This window comes from Euwallacea fornicatus, chromosome 2 (genome assembly GCF_040115645.1).
Source record: "Euwallacea fornicatus isolate EFF26 chromosome 2, ASM4011564v1, whole genome shotgun sequence".
In the NCBI taxonomy this organism is placed as follows: domain Eukaryota; kingdom Metazoa; phylum Arthropoda; class Insecta; order Coleoptera; family Curculionidae; genus Euwallacea; species Euwallacea fornicatus.
This window is the reverse complement of record NC_089542.1, coordinates 7,040,892-7,068,818: the sequence shown is the minus strand read 5'-3', so window position 1 is coordinate 7,068,818 and position 27,927 is coordinate 7,040,892. Positions and strand designations below refer to the sequence as shown.

At 35.7% G+C, this 27,927-nt stretch overlaps 3 protein-coding genes and 1 pseudogene across 9 annotated transcripts; 2 read left to right on the top strand and 2 right to left on the bottom strand.

Moving 5' to 3' along the window:
- The first annotated feature begins 3,265 nt into the window (after window positions 1–3,265).
- Window positions 3,266–4,353, top strand: LOC136348555 (uncharacterized). Its single transcript, XM_066299466.1, has 5 exons — window positions 3,266–3,397; window positions 3,451–3,583; window positions 3,635–3,826; window positions 3,886–3,991; window positions 4,046–4,353. Exons 1-5 carry the CDS (start codon window positions 3,328–3,330, stop codon window positions 4,268–4,270), a joined length of 726 nt encoding a protein of 241 aa, XP_066155563.1. The 5' UTR covers window positions 3,266–3,327; the 3' UTR covers window positions 4,271–4,353.
- A 3,749-nt stretch (window positions 4,354–8,102) lies between these two features.
- Window positions 8,103–10,000, bottom strand: LOC136344181 (histone-lysine N-methyltransferase SETMAR-like; annotated as a pseudogene).
- On the top strand, window positions 9,365–21,338 carry Amt (Ammonium transporter). 4 transcript variants are annotated; one of them, XM_066299248.1, is made up of 10 exons: window positions 12,006–12,634; window positions 13,010–13,096; window positions 13,144–13,572; window positions 13,626–13,895; window positions 13,949–14,019; window positions 14,078–14,135; window positions 20,598–20,675; window positions 20,737–20,987; window positions 21,047–21,102; window positions 21,154–21,338. In XM_066299248.1, the coding sequence occupies exons 1-10, from the start codon at window positions 12,523–12,525 to the stop codon at window positions 21,182–21,184; spliced, it is 1,443 nt and encodes a 480-aa protein (XP_066155345.1). In that variant the 5' UTR covers window positions 12,006–12,522; the 3' UTR covers window positions 21,185–21,338. The 4 variants fall into 4 exon arrangements, with proteins under 4 accessions (XP_066155337.1, XP_066155345.1, XP_066155351.1 ...); XM_066299254.1 differs by having other exon boundaries at window positions 20,737–20,991; XM_066299240.1 differs by lacking the exon at window positions 12,006–12,634 and adding an exon at window positions 9,365–9,470 and having other exon boundaries at window positions 20,737–21,102.
- Window positions 21,285–26,602, bottom strand: LOC136348309 (fl(2)d-associated complex component-like). 4 transcript variants are annotated; one of them, XM_066299069.1, is made up of 10 exons: window positions 26,266–26,602; window positions 25,338–25,657; window positions 25,022–25,284; window positions 24,733–24,965; window positions 24,402–24,681; window positions 23,950–24,348; window positions 23,620–23,888; window positions 23,399–23,557; window positions 22,699–22,958; window positions 21,285–22,643 (listed from the first exon to the last, which is right to left on the bottom strand). In XM_066299069.1, exons 1-10 carry the CDS (start codon window positions 26,438–26,440, stop codon window positions 21,960–21,962), a joined length of 3,042 nt encoding a protein of 1,013 aa, XP_066155166.1. In that variant the 5' UTR covers window positions 26,441–26,602; the 3' UTR covers window positions 21,285–21,959. The 4 variants fall into 4 exon arrangements, with proteins under 4 accessions (XP_066155166.1, XP_066155158.1, XP_066155168.1 ...); XM_066299061.1 differs by having other exon boundaries at window positions 23,399–23,572; window positions 26,266–26,601; XM_066299071.1 differs by having other exon boundaries at window positions 23,399–23,572; window positions 25,338–25,588; window positions 26,266–26,601.
- Window positions 26,603–27,927: the final 1,325 nt, after the last annotated feature.

Sequence of the window (27,927 nt, the reverse complement as noted above, 5' to 3'; positions counted from 1 at the left end):
AAATAAGATGTAAACTTTATTTTTTATAGATGTCAGAATATTGTGTTATTACTGCTTCAAAAATTGCATGACTTATTGCACTCGTCTGTGGCTTTTTGGGTGCAACTTCATATTTGTATCAAAATGAAGACGTATCGAAAATTCCTTAATTTTGTATATACAGGATACAAAAGGTTAGTTCTTGAGAATTGTTTTTAATTACTATTTCTGAATCATATTAAGCTAAATTAATCAATTTTTCGAAATTATAGAAATAAATGAACACATGCCAGGGTGGGTGATGTGAGAGATAGTGTGTAAATAGTGCTTATTCTTTTTGTGAATGTTTTCTTCATAGTTTAATACGAAAAATAGCAAGTTTTAATATTAAGAATGAACTGATATATTTAATTAATTTTTGATATAAACTTGCAATTTTTCGTATAAATTGCAAAAGGAAAATATAGAAAAAAAACTTTGGTGCTTTGGATTCATGTGCAAAATTATTGAAATAAGAAGAAACAGCTTCGTTTAACTTTATTGACTAATTTTGCACATTCCATAAAAATCTTAATCCATATTACAAACATTCATTATAACATACATTCGCCATAGTGTCAAGCAAATTAAATCAATCCAATACAATTCTGTCGTTTAGTTCACATACACGTACTGTCATCGCAGTGTAGCATTATGTTAATGGTTAGTGCTATTGCTAAATTATGATTCACCATGTTGTCAAGAATAGGGGAGAAAGCGTTATTTTTAAAAAAATCTATAATAGATCTATTCAAACATTTTTTAGATAAATAAGTGTATTTGTTTTTTTTTTTGGAAAGATTTAACAGGTGTTACATACTGGTGCAATCTTCAGTTCAATACAATCTATCACCATTATCCTTATGATTAAGTGTCGCATTGAGGTATCCAAGGGCCAAATTTTGGACTTTGAACAACCCTATATAAAATTTAACAGACGCCTTTGAAATTAAATTGATTTATCTAAGTTATCATTAAAGGTGCTTAACATAATTTTTGAAAAATCCTAGTCCTATGCTAACGAGGCATTTGGCGTCAAATAATGAGATTTTTAAATAAATATTTAGTGAGATTGATTCTAATCGTCAATTTAAGCATCAGAAATTGATTAGAACGTTGAGTGTCAAAATACTGGTGATATTTCACTAAGCATGTGGATGATCAGATTTGTCTAATTATTTCCCAAACTTATATAAAGTATTAATACGGTCAAATTGATAAAACTTTAAGGATAGGCTTCTATTAATATACATAATGAAAAAAATGAAGTAACAAAATGTTATCGAACTTCCTCATTTCCATACTACAGTGCGAGAAGTTTTAAAATTCAGATTGACTAATGGATGCCTTTTTACGTACAAGAATTTAAAAAAACAGTATTTTCGAAAAATATTTAAACACATAAAGTCCAAAAAAGTTGTGTTTGATTGATATGGTGCATAGGGGAAAAATCGGTTACGGAGGCTACTGCAATGTGTGTTAGAAATTTTGAAAATAGAATTTCTCAACCAAAATCTCGCGCGTGCTAAATTTTGATTTAAAATCTCCGTTTTTAGTAAATTCTATATATTAAAAACAAAATAAAAATAAATTTTAAGTTTTGACTGAACCGTAAACTGAATAAATGGATAGTTTTTGGTTGACACTAATTGGCCTGAAAACCGCCGAAATCGGTTCAGAGAACTTGAATAATATTTCTTCATAATACACAAATTTTTCGGCATAACTCGCAAACTGTAAATTTTACACATAAAATATTTTACATGAACTTGCCTTAAAATTTAACGAAAATTTTGAATATAGCAAAACACTAGTAGGTTCAATTTAAAATAACGAAGTTGGTAACTACTATCAGTATATCCGGAAATACGGCTATTTTGAAAATATTTTACTTTGATTTAAAATGGTTGATTCTAGCTCGAAACCAAATTTTATTGGGCTTTGATAGTGGAAAGTCAACAATTTTCTAATGAACGGGTTGCGTAGTTAACTCTATACGAAGTGTCCCATTAGTGTTTCATTATAATTTAGGATTTGATGGTACATTGAAAAATAATATGATTTTTTATATAAAGTATATTCCAATAATGTTTCATTAGAAAAACACAAAGTGTTAAGCTTTTATTAAAAAATCAAATTTTTATTGATATCTGTAAAACCGCGTGAGATATGTAATTGACAGTTGGCATGTTTTGATAGTTAATGTAGACGCATTTGTTTATGCGAAAAGGTTATTTTAAATTTTACTTGTGACGTACCAATGAACACATATCAACACATTTTTAAAGAAAAAAAATTGTACGCCATTCCTTTTTCTCAAAATAAAAATTATTTTTGTAAATTTAATTTCATTTCAAAGAAAAATACTCATTTGACTCTTTTTCATCCAACACATCATTTGCCAGCAAAAAAAATAAAAACAGTACATATATTCTCTAAATTCTTTTAATAATATTAAATGTATTCTAATTATTACTTACTTGCTATAAAATTACAGAAATTGTTCAAATTGGAAGCCATTTTGGTCAAGATATAATCGAGCTCGCTTGTTGATTAATGCCCAAACACGTTGAAATATTCCAGGTATCTTTGGGATTTGTGTGCAGGAGACCATTAGCCTTGCTAACAACTCCTCTTCACTTTTTATTTTTTTACTGGTAAATGATGTGTCAGATAAAAAAGAGTCAAGTGACTATTTCTCCTCTAAATGAAATCAAATTTTATTAAAAATAACATTGTTGAGAAAATAAAGCGGCGTACTATTTTTTTCTTTAAACATGTACCGAGATGTATCCGCGTGCACGCGACTGGTTAAATTAAAAATAACCATTTTACATAAACAAATGTCTACATTAACTGTCAAAACATGCCAAATTTCGTTTACAAATCTCGCGCGCGTTTTAAAAAATACATATCAATAAAAATTTATTTTTTAAATTAAACTTTAACAATTTGTATTTGCCCAATGGAGAAATATTGGAATATAGTGTATATGGCGAACCACATTATTTTTTTAAATACTGTCACTTAATGAAAGTTAATGAAACACTTATAGGACACCCTGGATTTTTTGTCATTTATCTCTATCCCTAAAATAGTCACACTAACACCCTGTACTATATTACACACACGGTGACTGTATGCACCCATCTGCACACTTGTGAAACCATTACAATCAGGTGGCCACACTCCAAGATTTATCTACAAATTTCAACATCTACCTCAAGTGTTTGTTATATCTTATCCGATATTTTGTTTCTGGTATAAATTCCATCGACATTTACTGCGTAACCATTCGTAAAGTCAAAAATGAAGCTTCAATTAGTGTTCATTTTGGGACTAGCGTTCTTTGCCGAGCTGGTTTTTGCTGTGTCGTCAGGTGGATATCTGAAAACTGTAACAAAATTTAGGTCGTTAAGAGTTTTTTTTTAGAAGTAAAAGATGAAAAACTCGAAGGAGTGATTGATGACATAGTTAATCAAACCATCAATGATATTTTGGCTAAGATCGTCGAACCAGTTGAAATTATTGAGTTACCTTTAAATTTCAATAGCTCTCTTCTTAGGTAAGTCGTAATGCTGCCACACCAGGAAACCACAACTATTTAGATTTGTAGTGGATATGCCAACATTACCAACTTCAAACTCGAAGGACTTAAGACCATCGTGGCTTCGTACATTAATGTCCAAGTATTGAATATGGCATTGGACGCTATCATTAATGTGCCCAGCTTCAAGATCGTCACTGACTATGACATGAACGTAACCATTGGAAAATTAATCCCTTTCTATGGAGAGGGTTCAATATCGTAAGTTATCAGCACTACATTATGATGAATTTTCTTCTATATTCTATGTCATAATGCAGAGTTGCTATTCACAACATCAATATTTCTCTGGGTGGTCAGGCTAATCTTACTGACGGGATCTCCCTTAACAATGTAACTGTGTCCTTTACTCTTGGAGATGCCACGGTATGTGTTGAAAGATAATATGGGATTATGGTCGTAACATGAATATGGTTGCAGTTTGATTTGCATGGAATCCTAAACAATGAGGAGTTGAGTTTGTTGATTTCCGACGTTCTGAATGACGTCGTAGTGAACTTCATCAATGGTCACACGCAGTTAATCAGCAACCTAATTAGTTCCATCGCGGAAGAGCTGATTAACAGTATTCTTAACGGAGGAGGAAACTCTACGGAGGTGGTTCAGTTGAAGCAGACTATTGAAGAAATCCAGTTAAATTCATAATTTTACGTCACGTTTCCAATTATGTTATTTAATGATATGTTCTGATATGGTATTGTTTCTAATAAATGCTTTTAAAAATAAAAGGAATTTATACGTCTCACCTGAAAATATAACTAACACTAGAGCATATCTACCCACTTTTGCAACGATTTCAAGTGCTTACTTACGCAGTGAGATACTTAAAATCACAATATAAATAACTCCAATATGACCATGTGGGTTCATTTGGGTAACTAAAATAAAGTTTCAATTATTTTTTCTTTTGTAGTCTCAGTGGTTTCCCCTGAGCAAACCGATAAGTCTCATCACACAATTAATACCACAGTCGTAAGATGTTGAATGGAAACCACTCAAGGGAAAGAAGCTAAAAACATTATTTGCCACTGGAAGTCCTTGTAATGCAATGTTTTGCAGTGATTTTGTTTGATTTAAAGGTTCTCCTTGGAGTTCAACTATTGAAAACTCACGGGAATATGGGGGAATCAAATGAACGAAACGAAGCATTGCCATTGAATACTTCCCTGATTGAGTGAGCATTTTTGTATATTTTAATGTTCCATTTTGAGAAGCTTCGTAATATTTAAAAAAAGGTTTGGCAACTTCTCACATTTCCAACCCTTCGGCCTAACCACATCGTGGCTATTTATCAAGACATGGAAAATCTAGTAGCAATGAATACCACAGTCAACGTTACATATATCAATAACAGTATTAATTACATATATGGTACAGGGTGTTTAGTAGACGTTTTGACAAAATTTTTGGGGCAACGGAGGAAGTTATTTCGAACCGATTCAACTTAATTTAGTGCACACAAAACCTTATGGTTCGCGTGATGTGACTTTTTACAAATATCAGAAAATTTAAAATTTAGGCTTTATTACTGACTTTTTTAAAATTGACTTCAATCATTGTTTTTTTTTCATTTTCACTTACTTTATTTCTCCAAATAAAGTTCAGTTTTAATGCCTTCATTCACGTTACTCGCACATTATTTGTCGGGCAAACTCAATGGAGAAAATTATTTTGATTTTTTAATAAATGATCTTCCGTTCTTATTTAATGACGTGTAATTTTTGGAAAAAAATTAAACCCATAGTATTTCAGAATTATAGTTGTCCAGCCCACTGTCGAAGACTTACAAGAGAGCACTCAGACAACACGTTCCCTAATTCGTGGATCGATAGAAACGGCCCTACACTATAGCCAGCAAGGTCTCAAGACTTAACACCTAAGGATTTCGAAGTCGGAGGACTTGTTAAAGCATTAGGTTACAATAAAGCACTTTAATATCTATAACACTAACGAAAAAAATCAATTCTGCATTTGAAACAGCAAGAACAGACATGCGATTTCGAGTAACTACCGTCGAAATTCGAAGGTGTAAAACTTATACAGGGTGCGCCAACTAAAACGAAACAGAGCTGTTTTCTCGGTTAATAAAAAAGTTATGCAAAAATGCTCGGACACGTCAACTTTAGTGTGGAGGGTGAAGATTTTTTATTAGATATTTACGGTGGTTGCCTTCACCCCCTGGGCAGGGGATGAACCACCCCTGAAATTTTAAATGGGAAGGCGGGTCGAGTTATACATCAAATTAAAGGTTTTTTGAAGGGCTTTATGGTGATACCAAAATTTCTTACTTTCGAACAACCACTGATGAGTAAAACGATTATTTCTTTATGAATACTACAAATACATAACGCATAAAATCACCTAAATCAATTGTTCAAAATGCTGTCCGTTAACTTCCGACAGTGAAATAAATTTGCTTCGAATCTCTGTCGTACCTTCTGGAGTATTTCGGGGGTTATTTGGAGGCATTCATTAACAATACGTTCTCGCAAAACTTCCAAAGTCCCCGGAGGAGCGGAATACACTTTCGACTTGAGATGACCCCAAAAGAAGAAATCTAATGGAGTCAAATCTGGAGACCTTGCAGGCCATTCAATTGGACCCCTTCTACCAATCCAATGACTAGGAAAATTTTGATTTAGAAATTGCCGAACGGCTAAAGCATAGTGCGGTGGTGCATCATCTTGTTGGAATGTCAATAGATTTTCTGAATAATCCGGATTATTTTCCACAAGATCTACTAATTGGGGATAAGCGAAGTCTTCCAGCAACTGAAGATAAGTCTCGCCAGTCAGATTTCCGGGAATAAAATATGGTCCGATAATGTGATCCCCAAAAATACCCGGCCAAACGTTTAGTTTTTGAGGATGTTGTGTATGCGCTTCGTGGAAGATATGTGGGTTAATATCTGACCAATATCGACAATTGTGACGATTAACAATGCCATTTAAAGAAAAACTTGCTTCATCCGAAATGCAAATATTGAAAATAAAATTCTAATTTTCAGTGGCTCGTTGGCTTATGAGTTCGCAAAACTGTAGTCGGCGGTTAAAATCGTCTTCGTTTAATTCTTGGACAAGTTTAATTTTGTAGAGGTGAAATTTGTGTGATTTTAAAATTCTGCGAATGCTGGTTGCGCTTATTCCAGTGGAAGTCGCCAACTGTCTTGTACTGGTTGTTGGTTCTAAAACCATATTTCTGACCGGGCGTCTACGATTCTTTTTTACGTTAAGAATTGAACCAGTTTCTCTAAACTTCGCTACTAAATCCAGCACATACTTTCGGCTTACATGCTTGTCCCCACAATGTTGGTTGAAAACATTAACTGCTTGGTTCGCACATTTTCCATTTACAAAAAATAATTCAATAATCTCAACTCTCTCTGCAGTTGAATGAACCATTTTTAACGATTAACACAGACGATGAATTACCAGGTCACCTGAGAGTCACAAATCAAATGGGTTTAATTTTTGATGTTTTCGATACTTCCAGGCAAAAACTTGTTGATAAGGATTTTATTTTTAGTATAGCAAAAAACATTAAACTTTGTTCATTTTGAATTATTTATCAAAAATGACTAAATCGCATCTAACTATAATAGAGAAAAAGAAAAAATGTTAATTTGATAATAATATTTAATTTTTTTTTAATTCATAAAACCCATTATTATTACCTAACAAAATCCATGATTTTAGCTTTAAGTGTGGTTCATAAAGAAATAATCGTTTTACTCATCAGTGATTGTTCGAAAGTAAGAAATTTTGGTATTACCATAAAGCCCTTCAAAAAACTTTTAATTTGATGTATAACTCGACCCCCCTTCCCATTTAAAATTTCAGGGGTGGTTCGTCCCCTGTGCAGGGAGTGAAGGCAACCACCGTAAATACCTAATAAAAAATCTTCCCCCTCTACACTAAAGTTGACGTGTCCGAGCATTTTTGCATAACTTTTATATTAACCGAGAAAATAGCTCTGTTTCGTTTTAGTTGGCGCACCCTGTATACGTGATGGTGGAGCTCAATTTGAACAAAATCTTTAATGAATGTTAAAAAATTGTTTATTGATTTTTATTGTCATTTTCCTTAAATGACGCCAAATTTATTAGGTTTTTTAAACTTTATGTGACAAGTGAGCCATTATTAAATAAGGCACAAAATAAGAAAGTTTTTGCCGCATTTAAAGATCTGTGAGAATCTCAATTGAAATAAAAGTTTATTTTTAATCATTTATATTCTATTATTTGTTCATTTCTTTCTAACTTACTACCACTTTTTTTGTCCTTATTATGTCCAAATTTGAATTTTTATGGCTTATTTAAAACAGGTATATATTCACGTTACAACATAAATTAAATTCAAGCCGATAGTACTATCAATTATAAAATTATTAAAGCCACACTGCAGATTTCGTGAAAAATCATAAATAAAATAACATCTTGAAAACTGTGAGCTTCCGTATTGAAGCAAATTAGGGTAAATCAATTCCACGTGACTTCCTCAGAAATCTAGAAAATTTTATTAAACCATCTATTAGGTCGTGTAGTATGAAATGAGTAGAATTGAATTGAAACTTTAGTAATTTTTTTTTCATATGAAATGTTTTTATTGTCAATCGAAATATGCACCACCCTTATCAATACACTTCTGCCATTTAATGGGAAGTTCATTGATTCCCCTGCTGTAAAAGCCTGCAGGCCGGGAGTCGATAAACTCGTGGAAGGCAGCTTTGACAGCCTCGTCGGAGTTGAATGTTTTCCCTACCAAGAAGTTATCCAAATTTTGAAAGAAGTGGTAATCAGTGGGTGCTAAGTCGGGTGAATGGGTATGGATGCGGCGACGACAAGAGAGGAGGTGGTGGAGGCGATGAATGACAGGGTACCTGAGGCAAGGGAGGGAGAAATAATGGTGGGAGATATGAGGAAGAATTGGGGAGACACACAGGCAGTAACGGTTACGCTGGGAGAAGATTTAGGGAAAAAACTGTTGGAGGAACCATATATCCGGATAGGACTTTGTAGGTGCAGGATGGAAAAGAGGGTAGAGATAGGAAGGTGTTTTAGGTGCTGGGGACTGGATCATTTAGCAAGGGATTGCACGGGAGTGGACAGGACGAAGTGTTGCTTCGCGTGCGGGGAGGAGGGACATGGAAGCCGTGATTGTAAGGCGGAGGAGACGTGTATGAATTGTGGGAAGAAGGGACATAGAACATGGTCGGGAAGGTGTGATGTATTCAGGAGGGCCCTTTGGAAAGCCAAGGAGGAAGAAAGGAGGAGGAGTTTGGCTGCCCCGCCTCCTGGAGGAGTGGGGTAGACAATTAAAATACCATCCCCCCCTGAAGTAATGCCTAGCGGCGGTTCCGGGGGGGACTCAGGGTGAAGAGAGGAGGGTTTTAGTGGGTAGGCGTCCCACCTAGGGACGAATCCCACATAACCCGGTCGCCAGAACATCAGACCGGGTACCTTTTGAAGGTTTCCCTCCTCTATAAAAAAAAAAAAAAAAAAAAAAAGTCGGGTGAATACGGTGGATGACGAAGAGTTTCCAATTCCAACTCCTGTAGCTTGGCCAAGGTGACTTGTGCGGCGTGTGGCCGAGCGTTGTCGTGCAATGATAGCGGTGTGCTTCGATTGACTTATCTTGGCTGCTTAACCGTCAGTTGCCTCATCATTTCGGTCGGTTGTTGGCAGTAGACATCAGCCGTAATCGATTCACCAGGTTTCATGAAGCTGTGATGGATGACACCTGCGTTGGACCACCAAACGGACACCATAAGCTTCTTTTGATGAAGATTTTTTTTCGCACAATGTTTTGGTGGTTCATCTTGATCCAACCACTGCAATGAACGTCTGGTATTGTCATATAGGATCCATTTCTCATCACAAGTAACAATCCGATTCAAAAATGGATCGTTATTATATCGGCACAACAAAGAAACACAAGCTTCGAGACGTCGTCCTTTCTGTATGTCGCTCAACTCATGCGGTACCCACTTGTCCAGCTTTTTCACCTCACCAATTTCAGCCAAATGAGTCAATATTGTTTTTTTGGTTACACTGAATATTAACGAAAATTCGAACGCACTTTGACGTGGATTCGCTTCCACCACGGCTTTCAGATGATCGTTATCCACTTGAGTTTCAGGTCGTCCACGTGGTTCATTTGTTAGGTCAAAATTGCCAGAACGAAATTTCATGAACCAACGAGATACTGTTTGCCGTGAAGTGACTTCAGTACCAAACACATCATTAATATTGCGAGCCGTCTGAGCTGTTGTGGTTCCACGGTGGAACTCATATTTCATTAACACACGAATTTCACTATTTTGCATGGCTGCACAAAATTTTTTATAAAAATAAAAGTTTTCAATCATTTTTAAGACTTTAAACTCTGATCGAAAGAGGAAGAATGTGCCTTTTCCACATAAAAAAGTCAAGTCCAAATATAGATTTAGAGTGAAGTTATTCGCAGTTGAATGTGGTATTTCGAGAATCTACTCATTTCATACTACACGACCTGATATCAAACACCCTTTAGTATTAACGTGGTTATCGGTGATCAGTTTCTATTTTATTTAATGCTGTTTCTGAATGAAAAAAAAATTAAGTTAACATGGAAAGGGTTAATTTAGAGTCTCGCGGTATAATACTTTACTTCGTTAGTAGTTTACAGGGGTGTAAATTTTGTACTCTGATGAATTTAGACTATTTGCCACGCTACCATGTTAGTTAAGTTTAACAAAGTTTTAAAAATTCAAATATGTTTTATTACAGTTATCACATGAACTGTATTGTCATGTAAAAAGGTGACAGTAATATGACAGTGTTGATAGGTGCTAATGAAAATAAAGGACAATTTCATCAAAATATATCATTCAAATGAAATGTTTTAACACATTTCTACATTTTTACACAACGAATTATTTACAGAAACTATCGGGTGTTTCCAAGCTTGTACGGCACCCTGAATATACTTTCTTATCAAACAACATTAACAACTTATTAGAACTACCTTTGATGTTTTTTTATACAGTGTGTCTCAAATTGATTTTTCGTGTATTGGAATGTCGTGAATTATAGGAGCTAGGGAACCGGTTAAGTGGGAGAAGTTCTAGAGTTATTTTTATAACTTAAGGACGATAACAGAATGGCTCTAATTTTTCGGGTTCTTGAGAAATTCTGACAAAACAAAAGTGGTGCATTATCAAAAAAAGCATTGCAAGTTTCTCACTTTAGAAGATAATCAGAGTCTATAAAATTATTTCTTAAGGAACTTCTCTAGCGAAGCCTGTGAAGATAAAATTTCAAGCAGTTTCGATTTTCTGGAAACACTATCAACTGTTCTCATGGCGGCCATATTGGATTTTCTAATTTTTGAATAGAGGTTTGCCAGTTGCGCATGCGAGAATATATCATTTTTCGCATTTGTTAGGACAATAATTAATACCTGAATAAATTAAATATTTTTTTATAGATGTAGGGGAAATACATTTACGCACTTCCGCCAGGCCGTTGTTGATATAATGATAATCGGCCTGACTGTGGGGGGCTCCGGTGTACAGCAAAATGCCGACTACCCACTAAAACCCCCTTCCTCTCTTCACCGTTGTTCCCCTCGAAACCGCCGATAGGCATTACCGAATTAAACCTGAACTAATCTGAACTAACTACAACTCAGCAAACAACCATAACCTGACAAGTATGGAAAGAGATACGTTTCCTCACGTTATTGTCTTTGCCCAAATGATATGAAGAACAGTTTGGGGAAACAGTTAAACGGATAAAACTCTTTCAGCGCGTATTCGGAAAAATATTATTTATAACATCATAGTGCCGTTGGATGCTCTATTTGGTGAACAGATGTAATAGTAAAGAAACAGATGTAACAAAATATGTAATGAAAGTAAACGTCCATGTCACTTTAGTGGGATAATAACACCTCATCTTCCTTGCTCTAGTGGGGGAAAGTGCAATTTTTCGCACTCTAATGGATGCGGAAAAGTACAATTTTCCGCACATTTTTAAGAAATTTTGTATTATTTCCTATTCGAAAATGAAAAAAAAAACAATGCGGCCATCGCATGAGCAATATAAGTTGATGATGTTTCTAAAAAACTGAAAAGTTGCTTTGAACATTTATCTTCACAGGCATATTTATTTCAAAAAGTAACAGCAACTATGCAAATATCTATTTATCTGTTAGAATTAATATTGGTAATTGCAGGATATGATTGTTTCACCCGTAGATAATATTTTTGCCTAACGTGGAGTTCTTTTTTTCACTGGAAGTAAAATTTGAAAATTATATGGCAGAGATAAAGAAAATTGAGGAAATCGATTTGAATTAAAGATTTTTTAGTTTTCATAAGTTATGTAAGTACTAAAAGTTTTTTTACTACACGGCTGCTGTACCGTTTGGAATGAAAAATGTGAATTCATATGTTAAAAGGCTCTCAGTTGAGAGATATTCCATGAATTTTCGGGCTATTACTGTTCGACGAAAATTTCATTCAACAACCATAGGAATTTCCATCTAATTTTCGTCTCATTTCTATTCCGATTAGTAAAAAATTATAAATATTACTTTAGCACTGTTCAGTTGCAGTTAGGTAAAAATACTGACGAATGGTATCAGCATTACCAAGTTTGGTGATTCAACAGGAGTTTGAAATATCGGTCCCAAATGACGTATTTGCAGGTTAGTAGTTAGGCTATTAATCAACCCCCGTAGTTTAAATTTCAACCATGTCATCATTTGCTACTGATTCAAGTATTCACAAAGCTGTGCAACTAACTAGCGCAATCAAAGAGCAATTTAAGCCATTTTCCTTAAATATTTACGTGTTTGTATGTCCCTAATTCGTCCTCAGACAAATAGTTCCACGGGTAAAATCAACGAGGCAACATGCCTTCGTACTACAGTAACAAAACCCATTTACCATGGCTCTATGATATCACCGTTGAAGACGGCAACTGGATTCTCACAAGCGCCTTCATGATCTTTACAATGCAAACTGGTATTTAATTAAATCGGTGGTGGCTTAAAGGCCAAATTATTAATGTGCGACACTTGGACTTCGAGCTAATAGTTACAGTTGACAGCACGTGGATAATTTGACCCTTAAGGCACTAAGTCAGGTTCGATTTCTACAATCAACAATTCCCAGTTAAAAAGATTTATCATCGGTATTTATCCTCTGAAGTAAACTTTGTTGGTGTTTGATTTTGCTGTTAAATATTGATGAAATTTATAAGTTAAAATGATTGCTTACTCTGTATAGAGTATCTGAGCAAACATTATTTTCAAGCAATTAATGTAAAATGCTTCAGTTTCCTATATTTTAATTAAAACATGAAAAGTTTAGCTCCCGATTAAATTACTTTTTCTTTAGGTTTCGGAATGTTAGAATCTGGCTGCGTCTCCATCAAAAACGAGGTCAACATTATGATGAAGAATGTCGTGGATATAGTCCTTGGAGGTACGCCAATATCTCCAGGAGACATCTCACTTTTCATTCAACTTTAGGTCTCACTTACTGGATGTTCGGCTTCGGAATGTCCTTCGGCCGCAGCTCCCTCAACTCCGGCTTTATCGCTCTCGGCGACTTCTTCATAGACCCCCCCATCGGGGATCCCCTCAAGGGCCCCATTTTCGCTGCCTTCATTTTTCAGTTATCTTTCGCCACCACAGCCACAACCATCGTCAGTGGAGCCATGGCTGAGCGTTGCAATTTCAAAGCATATTGCGTATTCAGCTTCCTCAACACCGCCATTTACTGCATTCCCGCAGGATGGATGTGGGGGGAGCACGGATTCTTGAAGCATATGGGGGCGGTTGATATCGCGGGATCTGGGGCGGTGCACCTTTTAGGCGGGAGCTCCGCTTTGGCAAGTGCCATGATGCTGGGTCCGAGATTAGGGAGGTACGACAATGGGCAGGGACCTTTGCCTTTGGGTTTGTTCTTTCCATTTATAATTGTTCTAAATACTGAAGGGTTGGTTTAATAGGGAATCCAGTGAATGCAGTAATGGGATTGTTTGTGCTATGGTGGGGATGGCTGGCTTTTAATTCGGGGAGCACTTATGGTTTGAGCGGAGCCAAGTGGCATTATGCTGCCCAAGCGGCAGTGACCACCATGATGTCCACTTTCGGCGGCGGCACCATTAGTATTATTTTTACCATGGTGAGACTCGGGGGGAGAATTGATGCCCTGGATATTATCAACGGAATTTTGGGGTCTCTGGTGGCAATCACTGCAGGGTGCTTTTTGTATCAAGGTTCAACTAAGCAAAATTGTTCCAAATCCGAGATATAATTTTTTTATTTTAAGGATGGGAAGCTTTGATTGTGGGTGCCATTGGTGCGCTGCTAGTATGTGGTTCCATGCCTTTATTTGACAAGGTAAAAATCACCGTTTTAGGTTTGTAAATATTAACGAAGATCTCATTGAAACTTGTAGATGAAAATCGACGATCCTGTGGGCGCAAGCGCCGTGCATGGAATAGGAGGAATATGGGGTAAATGTTGTACAGGGTGTTTTGAAATTAGTGTGCAATAATCAAGGGGGATCCCATCAAAAATTTGAACTCAGGCGAAGGTATTTGTAAAATATGGCTTTTCGTAAATGGATTTTTTGTATTTGCGAGTCTAGCCGCCACGTGACTGCTGGCTTTAGTTTCCAGAGCTATTTGTTATCTTCCGTAGTCGTTCGGCCCTTCTCAGTTGTCCGTATTCATGTAAAGAGTATTTTACTTGTGCATGTGGATCTACTGTTCCACACTTTAAAAATTATAAGAAAGAAACTGTCGTTTGGGCTCAAAAGAGTTTATTTTTTCACCCATGTTGTCATTCGCCTTGCAAATTCTGTTAGGATTAGGTAAGTACCGACATAGTAATATACCATATTCCATATTAGCTTTAATTAGAATTTCCATTTATTCAGCAATAATGCACTTGTAAAAAAATATTGTATAAACATACATATATGCAATATTTTATAAGATACCTCGATACTGGATTATCATGATAACACCCATTATTCGTATTAGAAACCGATTCATCCACCGAAATAATTCCAGACTATTATAAAATACCGTGTATGTTAATTGGAAAAAACTATAATTGCGGGCCATACTTTTTTTTTCAAATGGTAACTCCGTATTTTTTTACAGATCCTTGTAGACCTTTAAAAAATAAATATCTTTTATTTGAACAATTTTTTATTATACTTTTTGCTGCAGAGTTATCCTTGTTTTTTATCCAATTTTTCAGATACTCGAAATTATTGCATGCTTTTTCTAAAAAAGTTTTGCAATTCATATTTTATTTAAAACTAATAACAATCCTACCTAATTAAAAGATATACTTCTATGAGAAAAAAATAGTTTCTCAAATTTCCTCTTATTAGAGTCTACCTTATAATAAGGTGTACAAGAAATCGATATATATTTTTTCGACAATCAATCTAATTGTTTTGTGTGAAATTATTCAAAAATTATTCTTTCCATATCAAAATTCAATAATTGAAATAGATCGCTTTACTTTGGATGAAAAATTAGAAATGGCTTTTATTTATGGACAGACTGGAAGAAATACTAGTTGGACAGTAGAACTTTATGCTGAAAGATTTCCGAACGAAAGAGTTCCCTGTCGGACAACGTTCAACAGTGTCATTAAAAATTTCGAAGAAACGAAATCGTTTGAAAACAAAAAAAAACGCAATCGCCCCCGAAATGCAATACATGAAGGTGATCAAATAGCAATTCTTGCCTTCGATCCCCATTTAAGTTGTCATCAAATGACTGCTGATTCAGGAATATCAAAAACAACTGTCTAAAGAATATTGACCTTTATTCATTGAAGGAAGGTCCAAACTTGAATGGAGATATGTACCGCAATTTCTTGCGTAATAAAATTCCGAAATTGTTAGAAAACGTTCCATTTGCGATTACAAAGGTAATGTGGTATCGATATGACGGCTGTCCAGCCCATTTTTCTAGAATATCTCATGAGGTTTTGGATGAAATGCCGAAGAGAGATTGATGGATTGGACAAGGCAGGGCAGTGAATTGGTTTCCTAGGTCATCGGATATGACTTCATCAGATTTTTTCCTCTAGGCTTTTTTATAGGACAAAATTTATGGAGAAGTATCATTAACTGCGGATGATATGACAAAGAGAATTGAAAATGCGCGTTAATTGATAAACGGGGAGATATTTCGCAGAGTAAACAATTCTTTTCAACATTTGCTCCCATAAGTTTCTCAAATCAGAATTTTAAATTAATTTGCCAAATTAAAAAAAATAAATTTCATAAAAATATATATTTTTTTATTCAATAAAAGGATTGTTGAGGTTTAAACAGAATACGTATTGCAAAATTTTTCTAGAAAAAAGATGCAATCATTTAAATTACAGTAGATAGGCGATAATCCGGGTTTTTTGTTAGTCCGAATTGATACTAAGTTCAAATTATGTATCTTGTAATTCGGATCGTATGATTTAGTAATCCGAATTTGCTATCGTTACATACGTGGTCATCAGCTCTAACTTAACGCATTATTTCAAAGCGCCAATACATAAGTTATGAGGCCACGTGCTCCAGCACTATTGCTTACTATTATTTCTGCTGATGCTATCTAAGTACTTTTTAGTTTCCTTAATGCCAGGGGCAGAAGTAAGAAGTCAGTCAGAGCTTTATATCTGAACCAGTAACTTACCTGAATATTGTACCAATAGTATTACCAATAGTATTAAAGCGTTTTCTTGCTCGCGATATCTTAAGTTATATTACATATTTGGTGGCTGGGTGTGTTTCAACGTAGTGTAGAATGGAGAAATGTAAACATATTTCTTTGTCTATAAAACAAAAAGGTGAAATATTAGACAAATTAAAAAATGGTGTTAGTGGTAAATCACTTGCGCTACAGTACAGCGTTGGAACGTCTACTGAACGTCTACTATTTCTGATATTAAAAAAAAAACGAGGATAAAATAAGGAGGTAAGATTAGTTTATTTTGGAACGTCTTTTGATGGTGACTTACTCATCAATATTTTAGATTTATTGGAATTTGTCATTCTGAGCCAGGTTCTCGTAAAACCTTGCGGCAAGCAGAATATCCGGAGATGGAAGAAGAATTGTATACCTGGTTCATTAAACAACGAAGCAAACATATTCCTCTTTCGCACGAAATACTAGGGGCCAAAGCTCGACAACTCTTCCAGAATATTTATGAAAAAGATACATTTATTGCAAGCAGAGGTTGGCTACTTAATTTTAAAAAAAGACATGGGTTGAGACATCTCAAAAACTGCGGAGAGAAATTATCGAATGATGAATCTGCTGTAACTCCCTTTATTGCGAAACTTAGGCAAGTAATAGAAGCTCACGATCTTCTTCCTCAGCAAATTTATGATGCTGACGAGTCGGGTCTCTTTTGGAAATTGCTGCACGATAAAACCTTAGTTCACAGCAATGAAACAATGGCGCCTGGAAGAAAATCCAGCAAAGAACGAATCACGTTTCTAGCTTGCACAACGGTGATGGTACCCAAAAACTTCGACTTCTTGTTAATGGAAAAACTAAGAATCCAAGACCATTCAAGAACATAACTTTACCTGTGGAATATGTCTCTAGCAGTAATGCATGGATGACTTGTACAATTTTTATGGACTGGTTTCACAATTCATTTTGCAAACAAGTGAAGTCATTTTTAAAAAACCAACGAATTCCTGAAAAAGCCTTATTATTGATTGACAATGCACCAAGTCACTGTTCTGAAGAGGAATTGATAAGTGAAGATGGAAAGATTTTCACTATGTTTCTGCCACCAAATTGCACAGCTTTAATTCGACCCATGGATCAAAATGCTATCAGATTAACGAAGCTAAATTACCGAAAAGGACTTTTAGCACATATTCTTTCAGTACTTGAAGACGAGGATGATATTTTTAAGTGCCTTAAAAGTGTTAATCTTATGTATGCAGTTTGTTTGCTCCATAATTCATGGCAAAAAGTGGCCACGAACTCTTTAGAAAAGTGTTGGCACAAACTTTTATCAGACAATTTACCTGGTTGTGACCCAGACGATCTGATTGCCTTAAGCTCATTACAAAAGAAATGTCAGCAAATAAACCATTGCTGCCAAGACAAGTCAAACGTGCTGACACAAATTGATGGTGAGATTCGTTCAAATATTGAAATGAATCAGTGGGTTGAGAATGCAGAAAATGTTATAGAAGATGGCGATCTTGAGCATGAGGTTATAGACGATGAGACCAGTGATGAAAAATTCGATATCCAGCCAAAAAAAATCAAACATGTGGATGCAATAAAATATTTTACATTGGGATTGCAATGGGCTGAAGAAAATAATCTCAGCGTCACAGATTTTCTTATACTAAAAAATGTACAACAGAAAGCTATAATTAAGAATTCTTCAATTATTGCGCTTTAAAAACAAAGTAAAATCTCCGATTATTTTAAATAATGTAGTATGTTCCTAGTATTTAGTATGTAGATACATACTAATAGGTACATATATAGTAAGTAGGCTGATCTAATACGTTTTAATCTTTTTGCATTATATTTGTTTCGATGTTTTGAGAATTAAGTGTATTACACATATACATATTTAAATGTTTTTTTTGAATGTACATATGCTTACATATGTATAAAAATGCAAGACGGGATAATCCGGATTAGTCCTAACTTTAAATTATCCGGATTATCGAGTCTCTACTGTATCTCAAAAATTGGACAAAAATAAAAAAAACTCTGCAGTAAAACGTCTAATAAAAGAATTAATCAAATAAAAGATATTCATTTTTTAAAGAACTACAAAGACCTTTAAAAAAAATTCAGCGTTACCATTTCGAAAAGTTTCCCTTAAAATGACGTTTTTTGCTAAAAGTCATTATTTTCATGACATAGTCCCCTCTTTGTCGGACAACTTTCATTTAAAACTTTTTTTCATGCAGCGTACCGTTTTTGAGTCATCTTCAATCATAGCTTTACATGGGACACCCTGTATAAAAATATAGTTGCGGATGGCTACGGTAGCGTTTATAAAAATAGTTCCGGTCACAGACCTTTGGAAATATTATTGGTGAAAAATTCAATGATCCAACTATCTTCTTTGCAGTTATTGTAACTGTAATGTGTGAGCACTTAAAGAGAGTTAAAGAGGACTTAAGTGATTAAGTTCCTGACGTAAACAAGTTTCACCTTGTACGAAATTTTTTGAAAAATAATATTAAAAAAATGTGATCTTAAATCTAATATATTTAATCTACCGTACCACCATGTTTAGAAACAATGGAAAGTACTTGGGTGAGATCCTCGAGATACATAGTTTTTTGATTTTTACATTTTCGCAATTGGGGCACCCAAGGGTTTGTGTTCACAATTTGTAAAAGGGTTCCAGGGGATATTGATTTTTGGGAGAAAGTTTTACCAAAATTTAAATATTATTACGACATGTACTATTTATCTTTACTAGTAAAAGACACAATAGTCTCTTAAATAAAGTTTTTGTTTTTATTCCTAAACGAAATTTCTTCTGGAGCGGCGTCTGAAGTGACTTAAAAATTGTTCTCATATATTACGTTTCAAAAGTAAGGTCATAAAAGGTTCCCTTTTTAAAACTCTAAATTTAACAATGAAATAATACGTGAGATTATGTCTGAACATTTATTAACATTTTCGGTTCCTAGTTTAAGTGTTGAAACTCCTTCAGATATACTAATCGATCAAGGACGGACTTGGACATATGCGCTCTACTATTTGCTCTAAAGTGGAAAAGAAAAGGAAGCACCACTGCAGATCCTGAATAAAGCCGAAATTTGAAACGTAACGTATACAGACGATGTTAGTCACCCCAGAGGACGCGCCACGAGACCGATAATGCAGAAGTTATGTGTTCTTCATAGCTTCTTCTCAATGTTATTCTTACAGAAATATTACAATACCTAGTATCTATGATGTAGAGGATATCTAATATAGACCATCATTAGTTTTCATGCAAGGCATGACGTTATTATTATTTTAAGTAATTGTCCCTAAAAATATATTCTTCATTATTCCTCTATGAAAATGAGTACGTCTGGATCGCGAGATTTCAACGGGTATATGTTTTCCTAATTCCAAGGAAATAAGAAATTGTGTAAACTATCTTTTTAGGGATTTTAAATGAGGTGCCATATTCACATGATTAAACTATTTTGAAATAACAAAATACTAAAATAACTGTTGCGCAATTCATGATCGTCTATCTAAAAATTTGTGCAAAAAAAGGTATAGAAACTTTAGGTCAATAAAAGCTTGAAGATTGCATGGATTTTTATAGCAATTAGATCTTTTTAACGACATAATCTAAGTTTCTGAAAATCTACTAAAAAATTTGTATTTATATAAAACACTTCCTTAGTTTTAGTACTCAGATCTGATACCGACGGATAAAAATAAGAAGCTTGATGTGAATTATTACTTACTGGACGTAAAGTGGATAACTCTTTTGACTCATTCTTTTTCGTGTTAGAGTAACTTCCATTTAGTTAGAGATCTTTTTTGATATAAAGTGTGGAATATTAATATTTAAAAAAAAGAGAACATTTTTAATTTTCAATTAGTAGCCAAATTGTTAATATGCTCTTAATTTTAATTGCAAGAACTTGCGTAAAGTTAAAATAAACATCACATTAATAATTTGACCCTAAGTACTTTTTTTACCAAGGAACTCCTAATTGTATTGTAGTATAGCAATTAAAAATTATATTGCGATCGTATTATTACCACGTTTATATCACAGCGATATTTTGTACAGTAACTTAAAATCTGAAACTATTGCATAGTATTAAATACTGTTGCCCTTATAGAATTTTTACAGGTAATAGATCGGCGTTTGTTACCTCCTCACTAACTTCAGAGCACCCTGAATTTAATTAGCAAAATATATCTTATTCGTTTAGAGCATTTCAGGTGTCATTGCTGTAGGGATATTCGCTCAAAACCCCTATCCACTTAACACCACTAGTGGCCGCAGCGGGGTACTTAGAGGTAAACATCTCATATCTTCCTCTATGTCCATTTTCCCTTCTATGCGTTTCTTTTGCAATAGGGGGAGGTTGGTATTTGTTGGGAATCCAAAGTTTAGCAGCACTTTGCATCACTGCCTGGGGCATCTGCTCCAGCATAATCCTCCTATGGTTCATAAACAAACTTATCCCAATCCGCATGGATGTCCATGAAGAACTGTTAGGTGCTGATATTACAGAACATTTGGTCAGACACTCCCAAGTGGGAGTTTCTAGAGCTCTATCGGCATTTAGGGCTGTTTTGGACACTACGAAAGCAGAAAACCTGAACACTGTAGGTATGAACCCGGGGCATGACAAACATTTGAATATGGTTAAAACTTTGGCGTTTAGGAAAAATCTACGGTTGTCGAAAATTTTGAAAATTGTCTCCAAGAATCAAAATTTGGGTTTGTAGTAATAGAGAGGGTTGAATGAGTGTAAAGATTTCGATTTTGTAGGGGTGAAAATGAGCAAAAATTTAATCACTAGGTGGAAGAGGCCGAAGAAAATGCAAGAGAAACAGGCTGGTGTTAATTTAGCATGGGTTCAATAAGTTCCATATTATTAGTGAGTCAAAAACTATAAATAGTTATTGATGTATTAAAAAAACTTTATTTGGTAAATAAAATAATGTTTATCTAAATTTGTCGTTTTTTTAAACAGTTTTGTCTTGAAAAACATCACTCTAACAGATTCTAATAAATTTAAAAACAATTAGTCACTGTTTTTACTGTCAATAATTGGTTTATTCTCAGTTTGATTAGGTCGACATATAGTTACTTGTCATTGGCTTGATAGCTATATTATATATAATATATATGTAGCTATGTACATTAAATAAAATGAAGAATTTCATGGTGAATGTTGTAAGGTTTGATGATTTAACGAGCACTGTGATATTATTAGACAGTATTAGCACCGATGTAACAAATAAATGGCGGAGAGAAGATTGTCGATTGTATTCCCAAAGATTCCAGAAACCTAAAACAATTTCTCCATCCTCACAAAAATGTCACAAGTCCTTCAATTTTCTTTAGGAATTCTTAACTTTAAAAACGTTACTAATTAATTTTTGGGAGCTCGTAAGAAATTAAACTTTGTTGTTTACCTTAACCATAAAAGAGAAATTCATTCTCTTGTTTGTTTGTCAAAATCTCCAATATGACTGCAGGATAAATGTAAAATTTGTATTTATCCCTGCCAAATTTTTTTATCGCATCTAATGTATAAAAAAATGAAACGAAAACATTCACTTCTGGTTCTATCATAAGCACCGCTCGAACAGTTGAGCCGCAACTTTAAACAGCTCTGGATCATGTCTTTTTGGAGCCTCCACATATAAATCGTTGACTGGCAAATTGCACAAATGCCTCCGGATCAACAAATCACGTCGAGCAGACAACGCCCTAGTATGTTGTCCCACATTACTGAACAGCGACTTTCTGATCTGTTGCGACTCTTTATTGGCCACTTGAATGGCAGCGATGGGGTGAGATACTTCTGGAGGTTCCGTTTTCACCTCCTCTTCCTTGATAGGCTTGGCTTCAGCTTCCGAGTGTTGTCTCAGGATATCCTTGACCAAATCTTCTCCAGCCAAATTGACGGATACACCCAAATTAACTAGAACATTGTGGGGTTCCCAGCGCAGCTTGCTCGAACTTGTTGGTTTCACTTTAGAGCGTGATTCTTGGACTAAACTAGCCCAATCCACCCCCAACGCGTCTCCGATTCCTTTGATTTTGGACTCCTCATCAAGCTCATCCTCAGAGATTTCTTCAAAGTCCAAATCGGCATTATCGTCATCTATTGAGTCCTCTTTTTTGGGGCTTTTAGCTGGAGATGAGGCCGGCGATTTTTCTGAAGCTACTTGTTCAAAAGCTTGAGATTGTGTTTCTGGTTCAATTACAGTCGTTAAAAGTTCCTCTGAGGTTTCTTCCAAAATTACGTCCTGAAATAAAGGCAAAACTAACTAATTTTTATTAATAATTTGTGTATGAAATCACCTCATCTCTATTCAGAATGTCATCGGCATCATCGCTAATTTCACTTAAATCGTCTTCAAGAACAGGGTCCGGTTTGGCTCGCTTCGGCTCGTTAGAACCTTCTCCTGGTTCTTCAGCTGGTCTTTTTCCCGAAGAAGGCAAAACTTCAGCGATCTCTACTGATGTTGATTTCTGATCACTACTCGATTCATTTAAAGCGGGTTGACTGCCCGTAGAGGTGGAGGCTGTTCCTTTTTTGTGAGATTCCGATTTGCTATCGTCTAGAAAATTTTCATAAACCTTATTTATAAATAAAATTGGTAGTATTCATAGAAATCATACAAGGATTTTTCCGTATAATGGAAACAAATTTCATCTCTTCAGAGTCATAGCCACAATAAACTGTCAGTCTTTTTCAAAAATACTTTAAGGTCAAATTACTAACGTGCTGCTAGTTTTAGATGCAGGTATAAAAAACTTAAGTACAGTCTTAATATTCGCTAGATTCTTTATTTATACAGACTCTAGACTAATGTTGACAGCTCATTAAAAATTGAGCCTATAGAAACGGTCCATAAAAGTTGGTTACAGTTAAAATCAGTTCATAGTTCAAGTGTGCTGAAAAATATATTTTTCCTCACTGTTTAGGTGACAAACCATTTTTATTTTAAACTCTATAAAAATCGTTTTAAAAAAAATATTTTTTCACAGATTTACTTACCAGCGCTACCTTCCAGTGAATGAGATGCGGCGCTCCTCGGTCTTGAACTGTTGTCTCTTTCCCGCCATTCGCGATTCGGCCATCTCCGTCTGCTATCACCACCCCAATTATCTATCCTGTCATAATGCCTCCATTCTTCTTCTTGAGCATGCGCCCGATCTAACACATCCCAACCTACAAGATTACTCAAACATGGCCTAAATGTTGCGCTATAAACACACCTTCTCTCCCCTCCCAATCCACTGGCCTACGGGTTGCTCTGTCCCATTCATGCTCTGCATAGTCCCCTTCGCCCCAATCGCCTCTGCCCTTCCCACGATATCCTGGCCTTCCTCTAGAACCAACAAATTCTCTATCTAGCTCCACACGATCATCCCACAATTCTCGACGTCGATCATCCACATATTCTCGCTCACTCAAAGTGGCTTCATAATGGCTTCGTTCGTATTGAGTGCGTTCATAAGAACCTTCAAAAGTTTTTTCATCTAATCTACAGAAGTCCCAAACTTCAGAAAAAAAAATTTAAAAACCATTCCTTTATATTACTCTACCGTCTTTCATCTCTGCTTCGACTATAATCTCCCCTCTGCTGAATTTCCCCACGGTCCAAATGACGATCAGGGCTGCTTCTACCAGATTTTCTGGTGTCCACTGAATGTCCCCTACGATCGGAAGGTGAATGTCGTCTAGACAGGCGATCATCCACTGAACGCTCATCTCTGCGCGACCGGTCCCTTCCTCTTCTATCTCCCTCTTTCTTCTCAATCTCTTTAAGCCTCTCTCTTTCTCTCTGTCTTTCTTGACATCTGGCCAAAGCTTCTTCTCTCTCCTTCTCCCTAGCCGCTTCCCGTTCTTCTCGCATACGCCGCTCCCGTTCTCGATCACGATCTCTTGAGTCTCGCTTGTCTTTGCCTCGTATTTTGTCGCTAGATCTTTCTTTGCCTCTTGACCTAATTATTTTCACTTAAAGCTACAAAGCTATAATGAAAAGAAAACTCCATACCTGCCCCTCTCTTCTCGTTTATCACCGCGTCTCTCAGGACTTCTTCTTGATGAAGGTTTGGAGCGACCAGGCGATGCTTTCTTGTCCCTGGAGTGCGTTGAATCAGGTGAATCTCGCCTTTTGATTTCTTTTGAAGTTCTGCTCTCCCTTTTTGGAGATCTCGAATCCTTTTTTTTGTCTCGATCACGTTCTTTTTCACGTAGCTTGGCGCGCTCTTTTTCGCGTTCCTTTTCTCGTTCTTTTTCTCGCTCCCGTTCCTTCTCTCTCTCTTTTTCTTTCTCTAATAATGCTTTTGTTTTTTCCTCAATAAAAATTAAACACAATAACTTACCTCTTTCTCTTTCTCTTTCACGCTCCTTCTCTTTCTCCCTTTCCTTTTCCTTTGCCAACTTGGGACTTGGAGTGCGATGCTTCTCTTTCCGATCGCCTGACCGACTTTGGGGTCTAGGAGATTTCACATCCCCATCTATTTTATTTGAGGATGCTTTTAGTTTTATTGGAGGAGTCTCACTCTTTTTTTTGACACGTACTGGGGACGGAGACTTAATGGCTGGTTTGTTGGTACTACGAAGATCATTTAATGAAATATTTAATATATTGATGAAAATTTGTAAACACACCTAAGTGTCTTTGCTTTGCTTTTAGATTTATCTCGCGCAGCGTCCTTCACTACCGGCTTTGCCTTTTTTTGTTTGTGTGTGTGGCTAAAGCTTTCAGAACTAGACGAACTAGGTCTTTTCTTAACTTTATTCACTTTTTTGCGCTTGGTTTCAAGAGATGAAGAACTACTTGAACTGGAGTCATCACTGCTACTACTTGAATCTGATGAACTTGAACTGGAGTCACTTGATGGACTGCTTTCCTTCTTACTTTTCTTATCTTTCTGTGTATATAACAAATAAAGCTACTAATAACAAACTAAATTTTTTTCATTACTTTTCGAGCCTTGTGTTCCATCTTCATTTGCAACTCTAGTTCGCGTTGCAATTCTTGACGTTTTCGTTCCAAGTCGTCCGCATCAGCATCCTCCAATTCTTCGGGGCCCCACTGGTCCCAATTGTCTGTTTCCCCTTTCTGTGCTCTCTTGTGGCTATCTTTCACATGATGTTTCTTGGATACGGATTGAATTTTTGCCGCGCGCTGCTTTGAGGGGCTTATGAGGGTATGGGTTTTTGAATATTTGCAACCTGAAGTAGTGGCAGAAGATGTAATTGGGGATGGCAGACACAAACATTCATCACTGTTTGAACCTTTCCCTAATTAAGATCATGTAGATGTGCTGAATTGCATTAATGACTTTTTTATAAATGTAAGTAATAAATGTGTAAATGTGTAAGTTGTGTATGTATGGAAGTGTCATGTGAAATGCCATTAGGAGAAATGTCAACACCTAAAGACTAACAAAAATTGGGTTGACAGATTGTCACAAAATCATTTTTTTTTAAATTGGCACCTTCTTACGTTTTTTAAAATGTTTTAAAAACAGTAATAGATAATTGTAATTTCAAAGTGAATTCTTAATTAGCTTTAGAAGTGAAATAGTCACTGGCTCAATTTGCTGACAAAAAAAGAACACTGCAAATATCCTGGATGTTCAGGAATTTAAATAGTTATTTGATTAACATATAAAGTGAATATGTTTTAGTCGAAACATGAATTGTTTTATGAGATTTTAAACATTTCAATTTTTCGAAATAAAATGATACCGCCATTGCTCAATGTGGTTTGAACCTCATACATCCCCGTGTAAATTACCGGAGGGTTGATGAGAGGGTGTTTGAGTTTGTTGTTAATGCAGAGTTTGAAAGAGTATGTGTATATTGTATGTGAAACTGAGTGAGGTTAGAACACATTTAATACGAACCTTTTCCGTACGGACAGGACCCAGTTTGGGCCCAGGGATGACAGTACTCTCCTTTGAGCAGTATCCCCGCTTTGATGCCCAGGCGGTCGAACACACTGGGCCGGGCTTTTCCTTGAGTCTTGCTCTTTTGCCTGGTCAGACTGACTGTGATTTTTCGCTTCCCTTTATTAGACATTTTCAATCACTATTTCACGGTCTTTGGCTGATCGAAGGCGATCACCGAAACCTAACATATTTAAGGTATTTAAAGAATCTTTAGTTTTTCTTGCTGAGAGAAAATGGAAATAGATAATTTACCAAACACAGCACAACATGAAATAAAAAAACTTGACAGCTAATACTGACAAATGAATTATCGTACAACACCGGACACTTTTCCATCTCCCTCTAACGGACTGTACATGGTGCTCAAAAGTGAAACAAAAATTCACTTACACTTTACACATATCTGCACTCTTTGACAAGATGCAAATTTAGCTTGTGCTAATATTCAACGGATGGCGCCAGTTGCGTTCGGAATTCTCAAAAGGCGGTAATTTTGAAATTTATTCTTACCAAAATGACAAACATAGCACTTCTGGTATTTATTATATGCTTTAATTGGAAAAGACTTAAAACTAGTATTCAATAGACAAATGACTATACAAAATCTTCGAAATCGTAATAGTCAAAGTTATGACCTCTTTAAGCCATTTTGCCTCGGTCTGAGCAATTTAGGAAATTCATATCCTATAATGTATGCCTGCAAAGCATCTCAGATAAAGGGGATTTATGAAGTCGTTCGGTCAAGAATCCCATAGTGCCCAAACGCGCATCGCTTCTCCCCAATAAAACGCGTTGTTTAATTTCGAAAGTCGTAAAAACAATGCTCTAAAGATAGATGTTTATTCGGCGCTCGCTTTAGATTTCTCCTCGAAAACTGAACTAAATTCGTCGTGAAATATGGGCGCACATCCCATAAAAAGAAACGATAAAGCGCTGACCCTTGCTTGAAGAGGCGGAAATGCTAATCGCAATTAGGCTAATTACACGAAAACGCCGCTGAGAATTGGAATTTTTATTTTTCCGTAAGTGGATCGTCGCGCTAATTGCGACTACGCGGCGTAACAAAGAGTAATGTCAAAGGGTAATGTCGTGGATTAGCTAAAAGCCGCTCCACGTTATCTGGAAGAGCGTTGTTACACGAGCAAACACGGCCGATCCAGAAATTAACATAGAGCCGCCGTGTCTGGCAAGTGCGGTTTTGGATGCCGGTGCCAATTTCGCCCTATTTAATGCCTGTTTCGCCTTAGCTCTACCTGTTTACATGCCATATATCACATTCTTCTAACAGCGCAGACATTCAAATCTAAATAGAAGACGATTTTATTTTCTTATTTCACGATACAGTGCACTGGGAATAATAGTTTCGGGGCGCTAGTAGGAAGGAAATGCGGTGGAGAATAATCCCCATTGCAGATAAAGTCTATAAATCGACTTAATTTCCAATATTTCAAAAAGTGTCTCCCTTTATTTCTTATTCGTGCGATTCTTATTCTCAACAAAGAGCGCCAGAATAAAAATAAGCGCGCCGCTAAAACCGAAAATTTAGGAGTTTCATCACGAATGTTGTTTAACGCCAATTAAAATCGTCGTAATATTCAGAAAAGTTGCCATAATCAT

Bases quoted from the DNA above. Each gene is read 5' to 3' on its own strand.
- Amt (XM_066299231.1), top strand. From the start codon at position 12,523: ATGCCTTCGTACTACAGTAACAAAACCCATTTACCATGGCTCTATGAT. The intron at 12,635-13,009 runs GTATTTAATTAA...CTTTTTCTTTAG, and splicing joins GATCTTTACAATGCAAACTG to GTTTCGGAATGTTAGAATCT. The intron at 14,136-20,597 runs GTAAATGTTGTA...AGAGCATTTCAG, and splicing joins TGGAATAGGAGGAATATGGG to GTGTCATTGCTGTAGGGATA.
- LOC136348309 (XM_066299061.1), bottom strand. From the start codon at position 26,440: ATGTCTAATAAAGGGAAGCGAAAAATCACAGTCAGTCTGACCAGGCAA. The intron at 24,682-24,732 runs GTAAGTTATTGT...AAGCATTATTAG, and splicing joins TGAAAGAGAAAGAGAAAGAG to AGAAAGAAAAAGAGAGAGAG. The intron at 23,889-23,949 runs GTAGAGTAATAT...GGACTTCTGTAG, and splicing joins CGAAGCAGAGATGAAAGACG to ATTAGATGAAAAAACTTTTG.
- LOC136348555 (XM_066299466.1), top strand. From the start codon at position 3,328: ATGAAGCTTCAATTAGTGTTCATTTTGGGACTAGCGTTCTTTGCCGAG. The intron at 3,398-3,450 runs GTGGATATCTGA...GTTTTTTTTTAG, and splicing joins GGTTTTTGCTGTGTCGTCAG to AAGTAAAAGATGAAAAACTC. The intron at 3,992-4,045 runs GTATGTGTTGAA...ATATGGTTGCAG, and splicing joins TTACTCTTGGAGATGCCACG to TTTGATTTGCATGGAATCCT.